General features: G+C 42.7%; 1 protein-coding gene across 1 annotated transcript; it reads left to right on the top strand.

The window, feature by feature from the left end:
* The first annotated feature begins 1,042 nt into the window (after positions 1–1,042).
* On the top strand, positions 1,043–20,165 carry LOC112250262 (E3 ubiquitin-protein ligase RNF128-like). The gene is made up of 7 exons (XM_024420257.1): positions 1,043–1,624; positions 3,775–4,022; positions 12,710–12,781; positions 18,451–18,533; positions 18,685–18,781; positions 19,034–19,208; positions 19,738–20,165. The coding sequence occupies exons 1-7, from the start codon at positions 1,192–1,194 to the stop codon at positions 19,848–19,850; spliced, it is 1,221 nt and encodes a 406-aa protein (XP_024276025.1). The 5' UTR covers positions 1,043–1,191; the 3' UTR covers positions 19,851–20,165.
* Positions 20,166–20,308: the final 143 nt, after the last annotated feature.

Consider the following 20,308-nt stretch of genomic DNA (forward strand, 5'->3'; position numbering starts at 1 on the left):
TGCTGACTTTAGTAAGTTATACTGTATGTTGGGCACATTTGTATCTGAAATAGGCAATGGTGTTTTCTGGTATTTGTTTAAAGTGATTTTTTTTTTAGGAGCAAATGTATTACATGCAAATGGCACTTGATTTTATGATACAGTATGTCTATATTGATTAAGGAATGACATACTGTACATGAGCAAGATGAATGAAATTAATTTGTACATCAATTGACCAAGTGTTCACTTTTTTTCTAAATCAGAAGACAAGCCTGGGGAGGAGTTATGGTTGCATTTCATCGTTCAGTACGTGGGCTTCTATACATCTAGGACCGAACGTCTAGCAACTTAATAAAGGCTGCGTGTTTGACAACTTTAGCATATTATCGAATTAGAAACGACTTAATACTTTTATCTACTTAGCAACAACTTACCATTTTAGCTAACCTTAACTCTTTACCAACTCCTAACATTAACCCCAGCTAATGTTAGCCACAACAAATTGGAATTCCTAACATATACATTGAGCAAATATTTGTAAAATATTATACAAAATGGATAATGGACATCCACAAATGAATACATACCATACTAGTTTGAGTGTTCTGGATTTACGTTTGTCTACCCCAGAGTCCAGGCCATCTCTACCTCAATTACCCCCTGCACATCTGGTACCCAGTGTATATTGTTACTCATTGTGTATTTATTCCTCATGTTATTATTTTTCTATTATTTCGTTAGTCTACACCTGTTGTTGATGAAGCATGTGACAAATACAATTTGAATGATTGATTGGGCCTTAGCAACATTGTTGCACTGTTCATTGTCTGCACAATGACAATCAATTAGTCCTTTCAGGAACATAGGTTTGTAACCCAACAGCAAGCATTGCATTGTAAACGTTATTGTGATGTGGCTCTGTTTAGTTTGTTTGTATTATGTCGCCATGTAAAATAAAAACTAATCGTTGAGGTTTGGTTAAACGTGTGCTTCTCCTTTAAGAATGAAATGGGAGCGTACTACTCTCAATTTGACCTCATTGACGTCACGAAGGGAGGAATCTAGAACTAGTTCACCTGTCAGCCCGCCGCTTAATATCCTAATGACTTTAGTTAGACGAGCTTAAACTTTTCTTCGTTTTGTTTTTAGTCCCATACCTTTTATCGACTGTTCAACGCGGAACGGCACTAGTAACCCACGCCGTAAAAAATGATTATGGAACCTTTAGCGAAACGGTATCTATTTTCATGGCTGTTTGTGGCTTTAAGTCTTCAGGTGTCGAGTTTACATTTTGCAGTAGCGACTTACTACACAGCCTACCTGAACGTGTCGTTTATTGATCCTGCAAACAACGAAACCATATCGCGACAAGGGGAAAGCGGACCAACGCTATATGGACAAGATTCTCCTAAAGTTACGGTGATGGGGGACGTTTATTTACCTGATCCGATTTACAGTTGCGAAAGTGATACTTTTTATGATGTGCCTAGTGGGTCAAAAGGGTGGATCGCCATAATTCAACGCGGCTACGAATGTACTTTTTCACAGAAGATCAATGTTGCAGCCAGTAAAGGAGCTGTTGCTGCTGTAATTTTCAATGGTCTTGGTACAAACAATACAGTCATCCAAATGTCGCACCCAGGTAACGTTATGTAGTTTGCAATTTACAGCAAGATGTGCGCAGTTTTTCTCAATTTCAATAGTGTGTAACTGCAGCCCGCAATTCGGGGCGTTCCTGCGAGAACCCCCCTTTTTTTTTTGAATGATGGGCTAAAGTGAAATACAAGTATTATGTCACTGTCCTAAACAGGTGGGGTGATCGTCCCCACCTTACGCTAGCACAGCAGAGAGGAGGTTAGGATCTAACGTGTACTAGCTAGCTTGATAGTTAACGACACCGTGTTCTAGCTTGCTAGTTGGCTCGCTAGATCACTGCGTCGCCACCGCTTGCTGTGTAGCGGAGTCCTCCTTAAACTAGCTGGCAAAAGCGAACACACACTGGTGAAGGACACTGTCTACTGTGTACGGCTAGCTAGCTACTGTTATCGCCCGCCCCTTTTTGTGGTGTTTATCAGCAGCTGGCATCCAATGTTATTGTGCATTAATAACACTGCCAACTGTAACCCCCGCCTCCGACCTGTCCTAAGTGGAACGACCAGAATTTTGTGCCGCAATTGCACCCTTCTCTTTCATTTAGGCTACCCCGTGCACTTAGATCACCCCAGTAGCCTACTATATTATTGTATGAAAAAGCTCTCATAGCCCGAATGGTCAAGATAAGTTCATTTGAAAACCATCGTCTATAATTGTTAAATTCTAATGTTCTCTGAATTGCTTTTGAGTATACTTAATGTAGGCCAACATCTGGGTAGTATTTGCAAAACCTGTTCCCTCTGCTCAGCTCTAATTCTGAAGAACCCCACTGTAGGCCTACCTACACATGTCTTGTGTGGCATAGCCTTCCATTCTGCCTGTTCTTCCATTCTTTATGGAGTTTAGACACTTAAGTGACATTGACTTGCTGAACAACTATAGTAATTGCCTCAGATTGTCCATTCCATGTGAAGGCGTAATGAAGCTAGTTTAAAATGAAAAGATAAGCCTTGTAATATTAAGTCATTGAGCTATGCCCTGACTCCATTAGCTAATTTAGGAAATCTTTGTGTTGACATGAGTCACATGTTTTTAAAAATATATATATTTCACCTTTATTTAACCAGGTAAGCCAGTTGAGAACAAGTTCTCATTTACAACTGCGACCTGGCCAAGATAAAGCACTGTGACAAAAAAACTGAGTTACACATGGTATAAACAAATGTACAGTCAATAACACAATAGAAAAATCTGTATAGAGTGTGTGCAAATGTAGGGAGGTAAGGCAATAAATAGGCCATAGTGGTGAAATAATTATAATTTAGCATTAACACTGGAGTGATAGATGTGCAAGTAGAGATACTGGGGTGCAAAGGAACAAAATAAATAACATTGGGATGAGGTAGTTGGGTGGGCTATTTACAGATGGGCTGTGTACAGGTGCAATAATCGGTAAGCTGCTCTGACAGTGGATGCTTAAAGTTAGTGAGGGAGATATGAGTCTCCATGTAATAGGGCTGGGAATATTTATATATTTCTTAATGCCATTCTTTTAGATTTTATTGCACTATTAGAGCTAGGAACACAGGTATTCAGCTACATCTGCTAAACGTGTATGCAACTAATAACATTGGATTTGATTTTTGATTTGAAGTATCAGGGACCTCCCGATACGATATCACAATACTTAGGTGCTGATATGTATTGCGATTCAACGTTCCAAACATATTGCTCACCATATGTTTGCTGCAGAGGGAGCATGAGAGAACTAGTTTTGATCCATCATGGAAATAAAAGTGCTGAAAACAAATTGGCTCCCTATTTAAAATGATGCAGAACCATCTGTGATGGAAAAATACCTGAGTTTTGGTGCAGGTACAGCCAACCGGCACAAATAATATTGCGACATTGTCGAAACGCTGCGATATATCGTTTAAAAAAAAAATGTCCTGATATGTAACTATATTGATATTATCCCCCGTCACTACCATGTAATGGATCCTTCTATTGTTCTACTTACTTTGCAGTAGGTATGTTTTCACATTAAAGAACACCATGTTCTTACATTGTTTGTTAAATATTTGTAATAGACTGACACATTAGGCCTAGATACTGGAATTTCTTTGAGCACCTGATAGCATATTTAAGGCCCAGCCTGTATTTATGTTTCCTCATACTTTGTTTCCCATCTGGTTACAGGAACAGGAGATATGGTTGCCATCATGATTAGTCACAGACGGGGCATGGAAATTGTTGAGCTGATCAGGCAAGGGATTCCAGTCTCGATGACCATTGAGGTGGTCAAGCAGCATGGTGTCTGGATGAGCCACTATTCTGTGTTCTTCGTCTCCATCTCCTTCTTCATGATAACAGCAGTAACTGTTTGCTACTTCATCTTCTACTCGGCCCGCCGCCTCAACGTCGTTCGTCTACAAAACCTTCAACAGGTCAGACTCCAGTATGTGAAACAATGACAATTATTTACCCTCTGTAAACCAGAACTGGACAAACCAGTTATACACATTCCCACAATGCTTGACTTGTACTGAAATAGGTCTGGTACTCATTTTGTGTGCAGGTACTGTTTATATTTAGGTGCAGGAACTGCAGTAGTTTTAAGCCTATATTCTGTAATAAGTGCAGGAACACGAGCAGTAGACAATTTGAGGTTCCTGGTTTCAGCACCGTTGAGCTCCTGCCCAAGTAAACTACTGCATTCCAATGATTGTTTTCACCAGTCATGTTCATCTCTATTGAATTGCCTCTAGGAGACAGGGAAACATAGTTGGTTTTGTGATTGTTAAACAGGGAAGTCGACTGACCATGAGGTTACCGTATGTTTTAATGTCTAAACCTGAACAGTCAGATTCAACAGACTTGTCCCAAGACTGCCAGTAAATACACAATTACTTGTTTGACAGTGACACCAATCAGTGGTTTATGCTGAAATAGAATGCTGCACCTATATCTCCTTTGATCAGTAGAACAATATGACTGGGGACATTCCACTGGAAGTGTTTTTCTTTTCTACACTAAACATACAGTGAACTCAAAGTATTGGCTCAGTGACACATTTTTTGTTGTTTTTGGCTCTTTACTTCAGCACTTTGGATTTGAAATGCATTAGAGGCATGAATACCATACCCCCCAAAAAAAAAATGCTAACTTCCCCCGTTATTGTAATGGTGAGAGGTTAGCATGTCTTGGGGGTAGGATATTTGTGCGGCTAACTTTCTCCCTCATCATTATTCACGATTATTTCAGGACTATACGTAATCATGGTATCATCCACATTAATGTACGAATCTGAAACATTATATTCTTATTTACAATACAAGTGACTCCAAAATGACACTACGTTATTTACCATTCATTTCTATTGGGCAACCAAAACAAACAGCAAATGCATTCAAGTTTGTACAGTCACATGCTTAATTTAGTTATTGCCTGCTAGGAATATGGGACCAAATACTTAACTTTTTACTACTTTAATACACAAGTTAATTTCTCCCAATACTTTTGGTCCCCTAAAATGGCGGGGGACTATGTAAAAAATGTGCTGTAATTTCTAAACTGTGATGAAAATACACTCAAATTAAAGCTGACAGTCTGCACTTTAACTTCAGTCATTATATAATAACCTTAATAAACTTATATAATAAGTGCTGGAGCCAAAACAACAACAAAAAATATGTAACTGTCCCAATGCTTTTGGAGCTCACTGTAATATTATGCTGTGTCAATACCAGAATTTTAATTTAGTGACCATCACCAGGTTTCATGATGCTTGGGGGGTGTACCGGGTTATTTAATTATTTTTTTAAATTGAACCTTCATTTAACTAGGTATGTCAGTTAAGAACAAATTCTTATTTACAATGATGGCCTACCAAAAGACCTCCTGCCGGGATGGGGGCTGGGATTAAAAATATGAATAAATTAAATAAAAATATAGGACAAAACACATCACGACAAGAAAACACAACACTACATTAAGTGAGAACTAGGATGATGGCATGGCAGCAACACATGACAACACGGCGTGGTAGCAACATGGCAGCAGCACAACATGGTAGCAGAATTTTCAATACCATAAAAAAAAGAGACCTAAGCTGGATATAATTTGACACATCTTAAAATGTCTTAGTTATAAGCAGCGGTGTAGCACGCACCCACTAAAGTAAAACTGAAAAATGTGGCAAAGAAATTAAGTTTGTCTTGAATACAAGTGTCATTTATGTATTATTTCTTACACTGTTACCCCAGGAAATCTTAAGTCTTATCACATACAGCCGGGAGGAACTATTGGATATAAGAGCAACGTCAACTTACCAACATTACGACTTTCTCGAAGCGGATCCTCTGTTTGGACCACCACCCAGGACAATGTATCGGATCCCAGTAGGCGAACCAAAACAAAGAGTTGCAGACAGAGCGGTCTTCTGGTCAGGCTCCGTAGACGCCCCCCCCACTCCTGAGTATACTACTCGCCAATGTCCAGTCTCTTGACAACAAGGTAGATGAAATTTGAGCAAGGGTTGCCTTCCAAAGATGCATCAGAGATTGTAACGTTTTTTGTTTCACGGAAACATGGCTCACTCGGGATACGTTATCAGAATCGGTACAGCCACCTGGTTTCTTCACGCATCGCGCCAACAGAAACAAACGTCTCTCTGGTAAGAAGGGTGTATGCCTTATGATTAACGAGTCGTGGTGTGATCATAACAACATACAGGAACTCAAATCCTTTTGTTCACCTGACCCTAGAATTCCTTACGATCAAATGTCGACCAGATTATCTACCAAGAGAATTCTCTTCGATTATATTCACAGCCATGTATATCCCCCCCAAGCAGACACCTCGACGGACCTGAAAGAGCTCCATTGGACTCTATGTAAACTGAAAACCACATATCCTGAGGCTGCATTTATTGTAGCTGGGGATTTTAACAAGGCTCCCTAAATTTTATCAGCATATCGAATGTGCGACCCGGGCTGGCAACACTCTGGATCATTGCTACTCTAATTTCCGCGATGCATACAAAGCCCTCCCTCGCCCTCCTTTCGGCAAATCTGACCACGACTCCATTTTGTTGCTCCCAGCCTATAGACAGAAACTGAAACAGGAAACGCCCGTGCTCTTGTTTATTCAACGCTGGTCCGACCAATCTGATTCCACTCTTCAAGATTGCTTCGATCACGTGGACTGGGATATGTTCCGGATAGCATTGGACAATAATGTTGACGTATACACTGATTCGGTGAGCGAGTTTATTAGCAAGTGCATCAGTGGATGTGTGGTGCCCACTGTGAATATTAAATCCTTCCCCAACCAGAAACCGTTTATTGATGGCAGCATTCGTGCAAAACTGAAAGCGCGAACCACTGCTTTTAATCATGGCAAGGCGACCGGAAACATGACCGAATACAAACAGTGTAGCTATTCCCTCCAAGGCAATCAAACAAGCTATGCGTCAGTATAGAGACAAAGTAGAGTCGAAATTCAACGGCTCAGACACAAGACATATGTGGCAGGGTCTACAGTCAATCACGGACTACAAAAAGAAAACCAGCCCGTCAAACACTGATGTCTTGCTCCCAGACAAACTTAACAACAACTTTGCTCGCTTTGAGGACAATACAGTGCCGCTGACACGGCCCGCAACCAAAACCTGCGGCCTCCTCTTCACCATAGCCAACGTGAGTCAAAAATGTAAACGTGTTAACCCTCGCAAGGCTGCCGGCCCAGACGGCATCCCAAGCCGCGTCCTCCGAGCATGCGCAGACCAGCTGGCTGGTGTGTTTACAGACCTATTTAATCAATCCCTATCCCAGTCTGCTGTTCCCACATGCTTCAAGAGGGCCACCATTATTCCTGTTCCCAAGAAACTAACTGAGCTAAACTAGTATCGCCCCGCAGCACTCACTTCCGTCCTCATGAAGTGCTTTGAGAGACTAGTCAAGGATCTTATCACCTCCACCCTACCTGACACCTTAGACCCACTCCAATTTGCTTACCGCCCCAATAGGTCCACAGACGAAGCAACCACAATGCACACTGCCCTAACCCATCTGGACTAGAGGAATACCTATGTAAGAATGCAACTGGGTTCTGGTTTCTGACGGGCCTCCCCCAGGTGGTGAGGGTAGGAAACATCTCCACCTCGCCGATCCTCAACACTGGGCCCCCCCCACGAGTGTGTTCTCAGCCCTCTCCTGTACTCCCTGTTCACCCATGACTGTGTGGCCATGCATGCCTCCAACTCAATCATCAAGTTTGCAGACCACACTACAGTGGTAGGCTTGATTACCAACAACGATGGGACGGCCTACAGGGAGGAGGTGAGGGCACTCAAAGTGTGGTGTCAGGAGAATAACCTCTCACTCAACATCAACAAAACTAAGGAGATGATTGTGGACTTCAGGAAACAGCAGAGGGAGCACTCCCCCATCCACATCAACGGGACAGCAGTGGAGAAGGTGGAAAGCTTGAAGTTCCTCGGCATACACATCACTGATAAACTGATAGTCCAGCCACACAGACAGCGTGGTGAAGGCGCAACAGCACCTCTTCAACCTTAGGAGGCTGAAGAAATTCGGCTTGTCACCAAAAGCGCTCAAACTTTTACAGATGCACAATCGAGAGCATCCTGTCGGGCTGTATCACCGCCTTGTACGGCAACTGCACCTTCCACAACCGTAAGGATCTCCAGAGGGTAGTGAGGTCTGCACAACGCATCACCAGGGGCAAACTACCTTCCCTCCAGGACACCTACACCCCCCGATGTCACAGGAAGGACAAAAAGATCATCAAGGACAACAACCCTACCTGCCGATCTACACCCCACCCCTTTGTGCAGACCCTCGTTACAGTGTAAACTTTGGGTCACAACGGTTGATGAGCAGCCACCTTCTGACACTTTCCTGTTATCGTCCCTCGATCCCACTGCTGGCGGATAGGAATGAGGGCGAGATGAGTGCCGTTGGAGGAGTATCCAACCTTCAAACTCTTGAGTCACATTTCTTAATCACACTCTGCAGGAGTACTACAGTGAACTACCCTTCCTGTGATGTGGCCTCCTGTATACAGGGATCTGTGGCTAGTCTTTCAAGTTGTACCTTCGTTGAACTTCACTAAAATTTGCCACAGATCTACGTCACATTCTTTTCCGCTCTCCCAATTCCCTGTAACATTAACACCTTGGTTTTTGGGACTCCATATAATATAGTGATATTGGTCCTGCCAGACAGCAACGTACACCCTTGTGCAAACATTCTGTCCCGAACGCATGCACCGTATGTACTTAGGCTCCGGCTACATACGTTTGCACACAAATCATTCCATTTAACCCATAACACATTAGTCACTACTGCTTGTCCACTTTTATATACACTGCTCAAAAAAATAAAGGGAACACTAAAATAACACATCCTAGAGCTGAATGAAATATTCTTATGAAATACTTTTTTCTTTACATAGTTGAATGTGCTGACAACAAAATCACACACAGAAATTATCAATGTAAATCAAATTTATCAACCCATGGAGGTCTGGATTTGGAGTCGCACTCAAAATTAAAGTGGAAAACCACACTACAGGCTGATCCAACTTTGATGTAATGTCATTAAAACAAGTCAAAATGAGGCTCAGTGGTGTGTGGTCTCCACGTTCCTGTATGATCTCCCTACAACGCCTGGGCATGCTCCTGATGAGGTGGCGGATGGTCTCCTGAGGGATCTCCTCCCAGACCTGGACTAAAGCCTCCGCCAACTCCTGGACAGTCTGTGGTGCAACGTGGCGTTGGTGGATGGAGCGAGACATGATGTCCCAGATGTGCTCAGTTAGATTCAGGTCTGGGGAACGGGCGGGCCAGTCCATAGCATCAATGCCTTCCTCTTGCAGGAACTGCTGACACACTCCAGCAACATGAGGTCTAGCATTGTCTTGCATTAGGAGGAACCCAGGGCCAACCGCACCAGCATATGGTCTCACAAGGGGTCTGAGGATCTCATCTCGGTACCTAATGGCAGTCAGGCTACCTCTGGCGAGCACATGGAGGGCTGTGCGGCCCCCCAAAGAAATGCCACCCCACACCATGACTGACCCACCTCCAAACCGGTCATGCTGGAGGATGTTACAGGCAGCAGAACGTTCTCCACGGCGTCTCCAGACTGTCACGTCTGTCACGTGCTCAGTGTGAACCTGCTTTCATCTGTGAAGAGCACAGGGCGCCAGTGGCGAATTTGCCAATCTTGGTGTTCCCTGGCAAATGCCAAACGTCCTGCACGGTGTTGGACTGTAAAGCACAACCCCCATCTGTGGACGTCGGGCCCTCATACCACCCTCATGGAGTCTGTTTCTGAACGTTTGAGCAGACACATGCACATTTGTGGCCTGCTGGAGGTCATTTTGAAGGGCTCTGGCAGTGCTCCTCCTGCTCCTCCTTGCACAAAGGCAGAGGTAGCCGTCCTGCTGCTGGGTTGTTGCCCTCCATTCACAGTTCACTCAATGTAGCGTAACGCTGATTGACTTTATTTTTATACGTTATCAAGGGAGGCAAAATGCTTGCTGATTTCCCTTGCATTGAATGCTATGGTTGGCAACAAGGTCATTCTTTTTGTCCAGACAGCATCAGGTAGACACTGAGAAAGAGGTGCTCTGTTTCGCTTGCTCGGATGCTTTCGCTGGTGAGATGCATTCGGCCTCCTGCAAAATGAAGGAAAACGCTGTAATATTTGTCAGACATAAGATACATTATTTTATGTTTCTTAGTACATTTTGGGGGCATCCATGATTACCCTTGGCATCCATGATTACCTGCCACTGTAAATCAATGGTTTTTGTTTAGCATACAGTTTATAAGGTGTAATGCTGTTACCTTGGAATTGCCCTGAACTGTCAGGCCTATATGGTGAAGTGTTTACTATAAGCAGAATGCTTAGCTCCACTCAAGGGAGTGTTTCTGTAAAATCTTCTGCTTAGCAAACAGGATTTCATCTGATTGATTGGATTTGTTCTGCCAGTTAAAAACATTCACATGGACAGGCCCATGATTTGCTCATTTACAGTAATGTTCTCACTGTTTTTTACTCCTGCATATAGGGGGTGACCTTGAAGACTGACTGATTTCAAACGGTCTTGCATACTCTAACTTATTAACAGTAACCCACTTTTTCCTTGTCCAAAAACATCCGGTGGTCTAAGGCAGCCTCTGTTCAAATGTGTCTGATTCTCTAAGGCTTTCTGCAGGGAGACTGGGTAAGTAGTCTGATACAGAGAAGTGGGTAGCTGAGAAGTTAGAGCAGATCTGACTTCACCCACTGCGCTAGGACCTTACGCTCAGAGGGCACCATTGTTCAGGCTGTAATCGTATGCAAAACACAAGCTCCATGCTCGCCCTGTGAGCTAGAATGACCGCAACATGCCTCTCTAAAATCTACAAGTGAACATGATACAGTATACAATGTATCTACTCTTTTCAGGATTATGAAGAACAATTTAAATTTTGTTATGCCCTAATTGTTGTCTTAGGTCTCTCTGTAGTGTTGTCCTATTTATTTCTTTTTTTATCCCAGCCCCTGTCCCTGCAGGAGGCCTTTTGCCTTTTTTTTTTTTTCGAAATAAGAATTTGTTCTTAACTCACTTGCCTAGTTAAATAAATTAAATCTATTGATTTCACATGCCTGGCAATACAGATATGCATCAGTTGGTCACAGATACCTTTTCAAAATGTTTTTTTTTTTTTTACTAGGGGCGTGGATTAGAAAACCAGTCAGTATCTGGTGTGACCCGTATGCCGCGCAATAAATCTCTTTCGCATAGAGTTGATCAGGCTGTTGATTGTGACCTGTGGAATGTTATCCCACTCGCCAATAGCTGTGAAATTGGTGGGAACTGGATCACGCTGTTGTACACGTCAACCCAGAGCATCCCTATCATACTCAAAACGTGACATGTCTGGTAATTATGCAGGCCATAAAGAACTGGGACATTTTCAGGTTCCAGGAATTGTGTATGGATCCCTGAGACATGGCCATGCATTAGCATGCTGAAACATGAGGTGATGGCGGTGGATGAGTGGACGACAATTGGCATTCAGGATCTCATCACGGTATCTCTGTGCATTCAAATTGCTATTGATAAAATGCAATTGTGTTCGTTGTCCGTAGCTTATGCATGCCTATACCATAACCCCACCACCACAATGGGGCACTCTGTTCACAACGTTGACATCAGCAACCTGCTCACCCACACAGTGCCATGCACACTGTCTGACATCTGCCCGGTACAGTTGAAACCGGGATTCATCCGTGAAGAGCACACTTCTCCAGTGTACCAGTGGCCCTTTCGCCACTGACGTTCAGAGTATATATCACAGAAAATATCTCATGATATTTTCCAGAGAATCCTCAATGCTAATGTGTCCCTGTGATCCCTCATACTATGTATCCTAAATCGCTTTCATAACGTTGATTCTTTTTGTGCACATTATTTTGTCTTGTTGCCATGGGGGAGGCTGCATAAGCAGCATAAAGAGTCTTTAATTGTGTATGTGGTATCTCCCAAATTTATATAGAATTGAGCTGGTCTCTCTGTCCCTCAGGATTATGCCTTATACTTATAAACCCCTGATGTATGTAAATCTGATGTTTTTCTGTCCTATATACAAGCTGATGTAATGTTTCTAATACATGGTTTTAGAGAAGAGGCTTAATGACACACAGTAGGACTGCTATAATAAACGCTCTCCTCCCAGATCACCCATGTTCAAACGGAATAAAAGGTCTCTAACATGACCTCATCACTTACCGTTCTCCTGCTCACTCCTATTTCAATCATGTATGGTTACATTACAGGAAATTAACAATTAATTGTTGGCGCAAAATGTTGGCTGTGTTGGTGTTGCATTCTAGACATTTTAAATTGTGATTTATTTTTTATTCATCTGTTGCTTAACCTAATGTAGCAGGCATAAAATAAACTGCTGAGCAGGGTCCCCACATCCGGTTTTCAGGGGAAACCGAAGGTAGGTTGAAGACACTGTTCCTGAAAACCAGATGTCTCCAATTGTCAGAGGAAGCAGATTAATAATGTAATTTAAACACTGGACACGTTCTTCTCTCTACTCCAACAGAAACAGCTGAAGGCAGAGGCCAAGAAAGCCATTGGTCAGCTGCAAGTCCGGACCGTGAAACGGGGAGATAAGGTAACCGTTCAAGTAAAGTCCAGATGTGTTTATGGTTATTATGCATGACTTTCAGGATCATATGCAAATATGGATGTTTCAAACTGGGAACACATGGCATATACAAGTTTTACTGTGATTTATGATTCTTTGACTATAATTTCATATTTAGGTTGTATTAACCTCTGGGCTGCCTCTCCAAAAGAAAAACATTTTAAAGGTACATAAATAAACACAAAGTATTGATTACAGAACATTTAGTATGTATAAGATAATAATAAAAATGTGAGCCTACTCCCCCAACCCCACCCATCCAACATTTTTCCATCTGACCCTGCCACCTAGAAACCATCTTTTCCACTCCTTCCCACCCCCCTGTGTTGGGGGTGGGAAGGTGCTTAAAGAGCAAATCAATCAAAAGATCGTACTTTTTGGAGAAATATCCTCTGGTCTGATGAAACAAAAATAGAACTGTTTGGCCATAATGACCATCGTTATGTTAGGAGGAAAAAGGGGGAAGCTTGCAAGCCGAACAACACCATCCCAACCGTGAAGCACGGGGGTGGCAGCATCATGTTGTGGGGGTGCTTTGCTGCTGGAAGGACTGTAGCACTTCACAAAATAAATGGCATCATGAGGCAGGAAAATGATGTGGATATATTGAAGCAACATCTCAAGACATCAGTCAGGAAGTTGAAGCTTGGTCGCAAATGGGTCTTCCAAATGGACAATGACCCCAAGCATACTTCCAAAGTTGTGGCAAAATGACTTAAGGACAACAAAGTCAAGGTATTGGAGTGGACATCACAAAGCCCTGACCTCAATCCTATAGAAAATGTGTTGGCAGAACTGAAAAAGCGTGAGCGAGCAAGGAGGCCTACAAACATGACTCAGTTACACCAGCTCTGTCAGGAGGAATGGGCCAAAATTCACCCAACTTATTGTGGGAAGCTTGTGGAAGGCTACCTAAAACGTTTGACCCAAGTTAAACAATTTAAAGGCAATGCTACCAAGTACTAATTGAGTGTATTTAAACTTCTGAGTCACTCGGAATGTCATGAAATAAATAAAAGCTGAAAAAAGTCATTCTCTCTCCTATTATTCTGTCATTTCACGTTCTTAAAATAAAGTGGTGATCCTACCTGACCTAAAACAGGGAATTTTTACTAGGACTAAATGTCAGGAATTGTGAAAAACGGCGTTTAAATATATTTAGCTCAGGTGTATGTAAACGTCTGACTTCAACTGTATATTGAAGTTGTTGTGAAGATGGGGAGGGATATGTCTGTTTTTCATAAAAATAAGTTTAACACGAATTTTACAAGTTGTACAGGCTCTGATCTAGTCCCTTCTTGATTACAGTCCGGTAATATGGTCAAGTGCAGAAAAGGAAGACCAGAGCTGTGTTCGAATACCCATACTAACATACTATCTACTTAATGAGTATACTAAAATGAACTAATTGTATAGTGTAAACCAGTGATTCCCTAACTTTTTATAGTCCTGTACCCCTTCAAACATTCAACCTCCAGCTGCATACCAGCTAGCATCAGTGTCAGCGCACTCTCAAATGTTGTTTTTTGCCCTCATTGTAAGCCTGCCACACATACTATACGATACATTTATTAAACATAAGAATGAGTGAGTTTTTGTCACAACCCGGCATGTGGGAATATTCCATATTTGTCTACCATGACTGGTTTTGTGCATGACTCACTCGCTATGAAATACGGGAACTGGGCAAACAGATGCGTACTCTTGATAGACAGTGGAAAAATATTTTTTCTTAACTTTAACATCCCAATTTTGTTTAAACTAGGCTTGTCAACATTTTACAAATTATATTATACCAGGCCAAATATCATGATATCGAGTAGTATCGCGATACCACAGTACGACAGATTTGTACCTGGTCAGTGTCGTGGAGGATCGTTACAAAATATAACACTTACAAGAACTTGTGAATTCAATATAGGCTTTTAATACAAACAAATCAGAAGCCTAGATGGTCCGCGGAACACACACTTTTCCAGAGCACTGGCTCTGATTTATACACATACAACATATGAGTCCATCCCAAATGCAAATGAAGTTACTTCCCTCAGTCCATCTGCCACCATTATATCCCAATCTGTGCTTCCTGCTTGTTCACACCCAATAACGCCCGTATCTGCTTTCAGTCAAGTTATAATGGTGACATGACCTCTTCATGTCCCACAAAGAATACATGCCCATCTTATCCTATGGGCCCCTTATGTTCAGCTTGGTGTGGTCTTTGGTATGTCTGTCCTTTATTAGGATTAGTAGACTGTGTCTCTTCTCTTCATGTCCTAAAAATATATGCCATATGTCTATAGTCCATCAGTTGGTAATTTGGCTGACCCCATCCTTTGTATGTCCCTCTGACCTTTATGTCCAGCTGTCCTATGCTCTCATGTCCTTACTTTGGCTTCCTGTCCTATACAATAGACAATGCATTTTTACCAGAATGGCAAATATACTCTAAGTGTATCTTTCTCTTGTGGTACAGTATTATGTTTCTCCCTATATGTACATCTCGCTCCCACATCAACTCGGGGGTTTGAACTTGCAACCTTCCGGTTACTAGTCCAACACTCTAACCACTAGGCTACCCATGGTTCATTGAACAAGAATGGGAAACAGTGTTTGTCCTTGCCGTGTCTGAATCCTGGCTCAGGAAGGCCACCAAAAATTCTGAGATTTCCATACCCAACTATAACATTTTCTGTCAAGATAGAACTGCCAAAGGGGGAGGAGTTGCAGTCTACTGCAGAGAGAGCCTGCAAAGTAATGTCATACTTTCCAGGTCCATACCCAAACAGTTCGAACTACTAATTTTAAAAATCACTCTCTCCAGAAATAAGTCTCTCACTGTTGCCACCTGCTCGCCCAAGCCTCTCCAGGTTCTCCTTTACCCAAATCCAGATTGCAGATGTTCTGAAAGAGCTGCAAAACCTGGACCTGTACAAATCAGCTGGGCTTGACAATCTGGACCCTCTATTTCTGAAACTATCCGCCGCCATTGTCGCAACCCCTATTACCAGCCTGTTCAACCTCTCTTTCATATCGTCTGAGATCCCCAAGGATTGGAAAGCTGCCGCAGTCATCCCCCTCTTCAAAGGGGGAGACACCCTGGACCCAAACTGTTACAGACCTATATCCATCCTGCCCTGCCTATCTAAGGTCTTTGAAAGCCAAGTCAACAAACAGGTCACTGACCATCTGGAATCCCACCGTACCTTCTCCGCTGTGCAATCTGGTTTCCGAGCCAGTCACGGGTGCACCTCAGCCACGCTCAAGGTACTAAACGATATCATAACCGCCATCGATAAAAGACAGTACTGTGCAGCCGTCTTCATCGACCTTGCCAAGGCTTTCGACTCTGTCAATCACCATATTCTTATCGGCAGACTCAGTAGCCTCGGTTTTTCTGATGACTGCCTTGCCTGGTTCACCAACTACTTTGCAGACAGAGTTCAGTGTGTCAAATCGGAGGGCATGCTGTCCGGTCCTCTGGCAGTCTCTATGGGGGTGCCACAGGGTTCAATTCTCGGGCCGACTCTTTTCTCTGTATATATCAATGATGTTGCTCTTGCTGCGGGCGATTCCCTGATACACCTCTACGCAGACGACACCATTCTATATACTTCCGGCCCGTCCTTGGACACTGTGCTATCTAACCTCCAAACGAGCTTCAATGCCATACAACACTCCTTCCATGGCCTCCAACTGCTCTTAAACGCTAGTAAAACCAAATGCATGCTTTTCAACCGTTCGCTGCCTGCACCCGCACGCCTGACTAGCATCACCACCCTGGATGGTTCCGACCTTGAATATGTGGACATCTATAAGTACCTAGGTGTCTGGCTAGACTCTAAACTCTCCTTCCAGACTCATATCAAACATCTCCAATCGAAAATCAAATCTAGAGTCGGCTTTCTATTCCGCAACAAAGCCTCCTTCACTCACGCCGCCAAACTTACCCTAGTAAAACTGACTATCCTACCGATCCTCGACTTCGGCGATGTCATCTACAAAATAGTTTCCAACACTCTACTCAGCAAACTGGATGCAGTTTATCACAGTGCCATCCGTTTTGTCACTAAAGCACCTTATACCACCCACCACTGCGACCTGTATACTCTAGTCGGCTGGCCCTCGCTACATATTCGTCGCCAGACCCACTGGCTCCAGGTCATCTACAAGTCCATGCTAGGTAAAGCGCCACCTTATCTCAGTTCACTGGTCACGATGGCAACACCCACCCGTAGCACGTGCTCCAGCAGGTGTATCTCACTGATCATCCCTAAAGCCAACACCTCATTTGGCCGCCTTTCCTTCCAGTTCTCTGCTGCCTGTGACTGGAATGAATTGCAAAAATCGCTGAAGTTGGAGACTTTTATCTCCCTCACCAACTTCAAACATCTGCTATCTGAGCAGCTAACCGATCGCTGCAGCTGTACATAGTCTATCAGTAAATAGCCCACCCATTTTTACCTACCTCATCCCCATACTGTTTTTATTTATTTACTTTTCTGCTCTTTTGCACACCAATGTCTCTACCTGTACATGACCATCTGATCATTTATCACTCCAGTGTTAATCTGCAAAATTGTAATTATTCGCCTACCTCATGCCTTTTGCACACAATATACAGTGCCGTGCGAAAGTATTCGGCCCCCTTGAACTTTGCGACCTTTTGCCACATTTCAGGCTTCAAACATAAATATATAACTATTTTTTTGTGAAGAATCAACAACAAGTGGGACACAATCATGAAGTGGAACGACATTTATTGGATATTTCAAACTTTTTTAACAAATCAAAAACTGAAAAATTGGGCGTGCAAAATTATTCAGCCCCTTTACTTTCAGTGCAGCAAACTCTCTCCAGAAGTTCAGTGAGGATCTCTGAATGATCCAATGTTGACCTAAATGACTAATGATGATAAATACAATCCACCTGTGTGTAATCAAGTCTCCGTATAAATGCACCTGCACTGTGATAGTCTCAGAGGTCCGTTAAAAGCGCAGAGAGCATCAAAGATGCTGACGCAAATACGAAGCCTCCAGAGGCATGCAGAGGCCAAATTGAGCTCCGTACCACATTGCCATGCCCCGCCCAGCTTTTGTGAAAATGTAGAGGGCTCGCATTGACGTGATTGGTAGGTGGGGGTGGGCGGTCAAGTATAAACAGAAACTTACTTCCTTGACTACTTCTTCACAACCGCTCCGCACTGCTCCGTGATGCGCAAAAAGTATGAATTCCCTGACTTCTGCAGAGGCCGTATCACTGTAAATGCTGCACTGCCAATGCAGATGCAGATTGACCATGCAGCGCTGATTACAACTGCCACAAGTGATATGCACATGAAAGATAAGTGGATATTGTACCTGTGTATACAAGAGACTAGTAGCTGTTGCTTCAATTCAACTGAATTTATAAACAAAACTGACTGAACATTTTATAACAGGTACCAGCAGGTTCTTTAGATCGGTAGGGATGAAAATGTCGGTAGAGTCATATGAAACTGTACTATGGTATTCTAAAATGTGGGTATCATGACGTTTTGGTACTATGGTACTGGTTTACCGTGCAACGCTAGTTTTAAACGTTCACACCCCCAATGCTCAGTGCCATTACAATCTATTTTTAAACCTGTCTTTCAGGAGACTGGGCCTGACGCTGACACCTGTGCAGTATGCATTGACGTTTACAAGTCTGGCGACGTGCTGACCATTCTCACCTGCAAGTATGTACTGAACTGCAGTGGCTTTTACCTGGTTTAATATTGACAAATGGAGTAGAGTAGCCCTACCTGGTCTGCTATTCCAATTACCTTCATTTTGTGATTGTCATCATTAGTCTTATGTGTTTATTTTGGTTTAACTTTAACTTTCCAGTCATTTCTTCCACAAGACCTGCATTGAGCCCTGGCTAATGGAGCATAGGACCTGCCCCATGTGTAAATGTGACATACTCAAGGCCTTGGGAGTAGAGGTAGGCAACTATACCTTGCATCATGACCTAGTGCTTTGAAATAACCTTTGCCTGTCATTCACTGAAATTCTTGATTAAAGACTGTTTTAGATTGAAAATACTATTTACACTGCTAGTGATTATTGTTTAAGAAGAATAGGCACACATGCTAGATTGCTGTTTTCAAGGGTTGCAAGTTGAAACACCCATAGTGGGACCTGAAATTGCTTTGTTTTTATTTATTCATCAATCTAACTTAATCACCCTGAGCAGCAGCCGGAAGAGGACCAGCCCAGTCATCAGTTGACCATGCATCCAGACATGACGTCCTACCCCAGGGTTCTAGTCCCAGAGGACACCCGCAGTGAGACAGCCTCCGCAGGCTATGCTTCTGTACAATGCACAGAGGAGCACAGCAGCCCAGCAGATGAGACCCACGTGTATGAGAGTAAGACACACAATTTACTTTGAGTCTTTTAACTTCACAATAATTGTTTTTGATAGCTTTTTCACATCATTAGCAATGTCTATAGAGTTAAGGGGGAGTATTTTAGTTCAGTTGGTAGTGGTACATCTGTGGGTTCTTTGGGAGATGCTGGCTTTCACGTTAGCTTGATAATATGTGCTGAAGCCCTTGCTCAAGACATACCATGTGAACTTTGCCACCCATATTTGAATTATAGTGGTTAGATATTCCCGTTATTTAACTTTTCTGATTGTATTTTTGTTTACTTAGTTTGATTGCTTCAAGTAGATATAAACAACTCCACTACAAAGTCTTCCTGATCAAACAATCAGCATTGTTCTTACTGTCTGGGATTAAAGGGCTTCCTTTCTCTCTTTAGCTTGTCTATCCATTGACATCTGTATGAGTGATTGTGCCAAAGTAATTATCGACCAGCTGGTTGTTTTTTTTGTACGGTTTTCTAGCAGCACATGTGGGGCTTGACTGACTGGTAATCATGTTCGTGTTTCAGCATTGGGGCACCATCCTGGTCCAGGATCAATCGAGGTGGACATCTTCCAGCCCCATTATGACAACCTCGCCTTTGAGGGCAACTCAAGAAACCAACGGGAACCCCTGACATGAATGGGATGCTCACTCTAAGCACTAGACCTTGGCTAATGGGACTTGGGCCACAATCAATTACATTTGAAGATGTTTCCTGTGGTCATGAAGCAAGGGAAACCAGGAATGTGGGTCTGATATTATTCATAGGGAATGAGGGCTTGACAGATATATGCATATCAATTTACATGAAATTGATGAGGCAATCCTTCGATGCACTAGTCTGAGTTTGGAAATGGTACTGTCCAGTTTCATTCTGATTTAATTGTACTTTTTATAATATGATTTGATGTTTTTTGAGGCTTAATTACATCAGTCAATGTATCACTTCATCAGTTACTGATTTTAAATGGTTTCAATTTGCTAATTTAACACCCACAGCTTTTTAACATACTCAATATGCCCACACCAACAACAGAATAGTGTGGGTGTATTGAGTGATGACTAATTAGAAGTTTTCTTGTTGTAATTAACTCGTA

This window comes from Oncorhynchus tshawytscha, linkage group LG30, assembly GCF_018296145.1.
Source record: "Oncorhynchus tshawytscha isolate Ot180627B linkage group LG30, Otsh_v2.0, whole genome shotgun sequence".
NCBI classification, from domain to species: domain Eukaryota; kingdom Metazoa; phylum Chordata; class Actinopteri; order Salmoniformes; family Salmonidae; genus Oncorhynchus; species Oncorhynchus tshawytscha.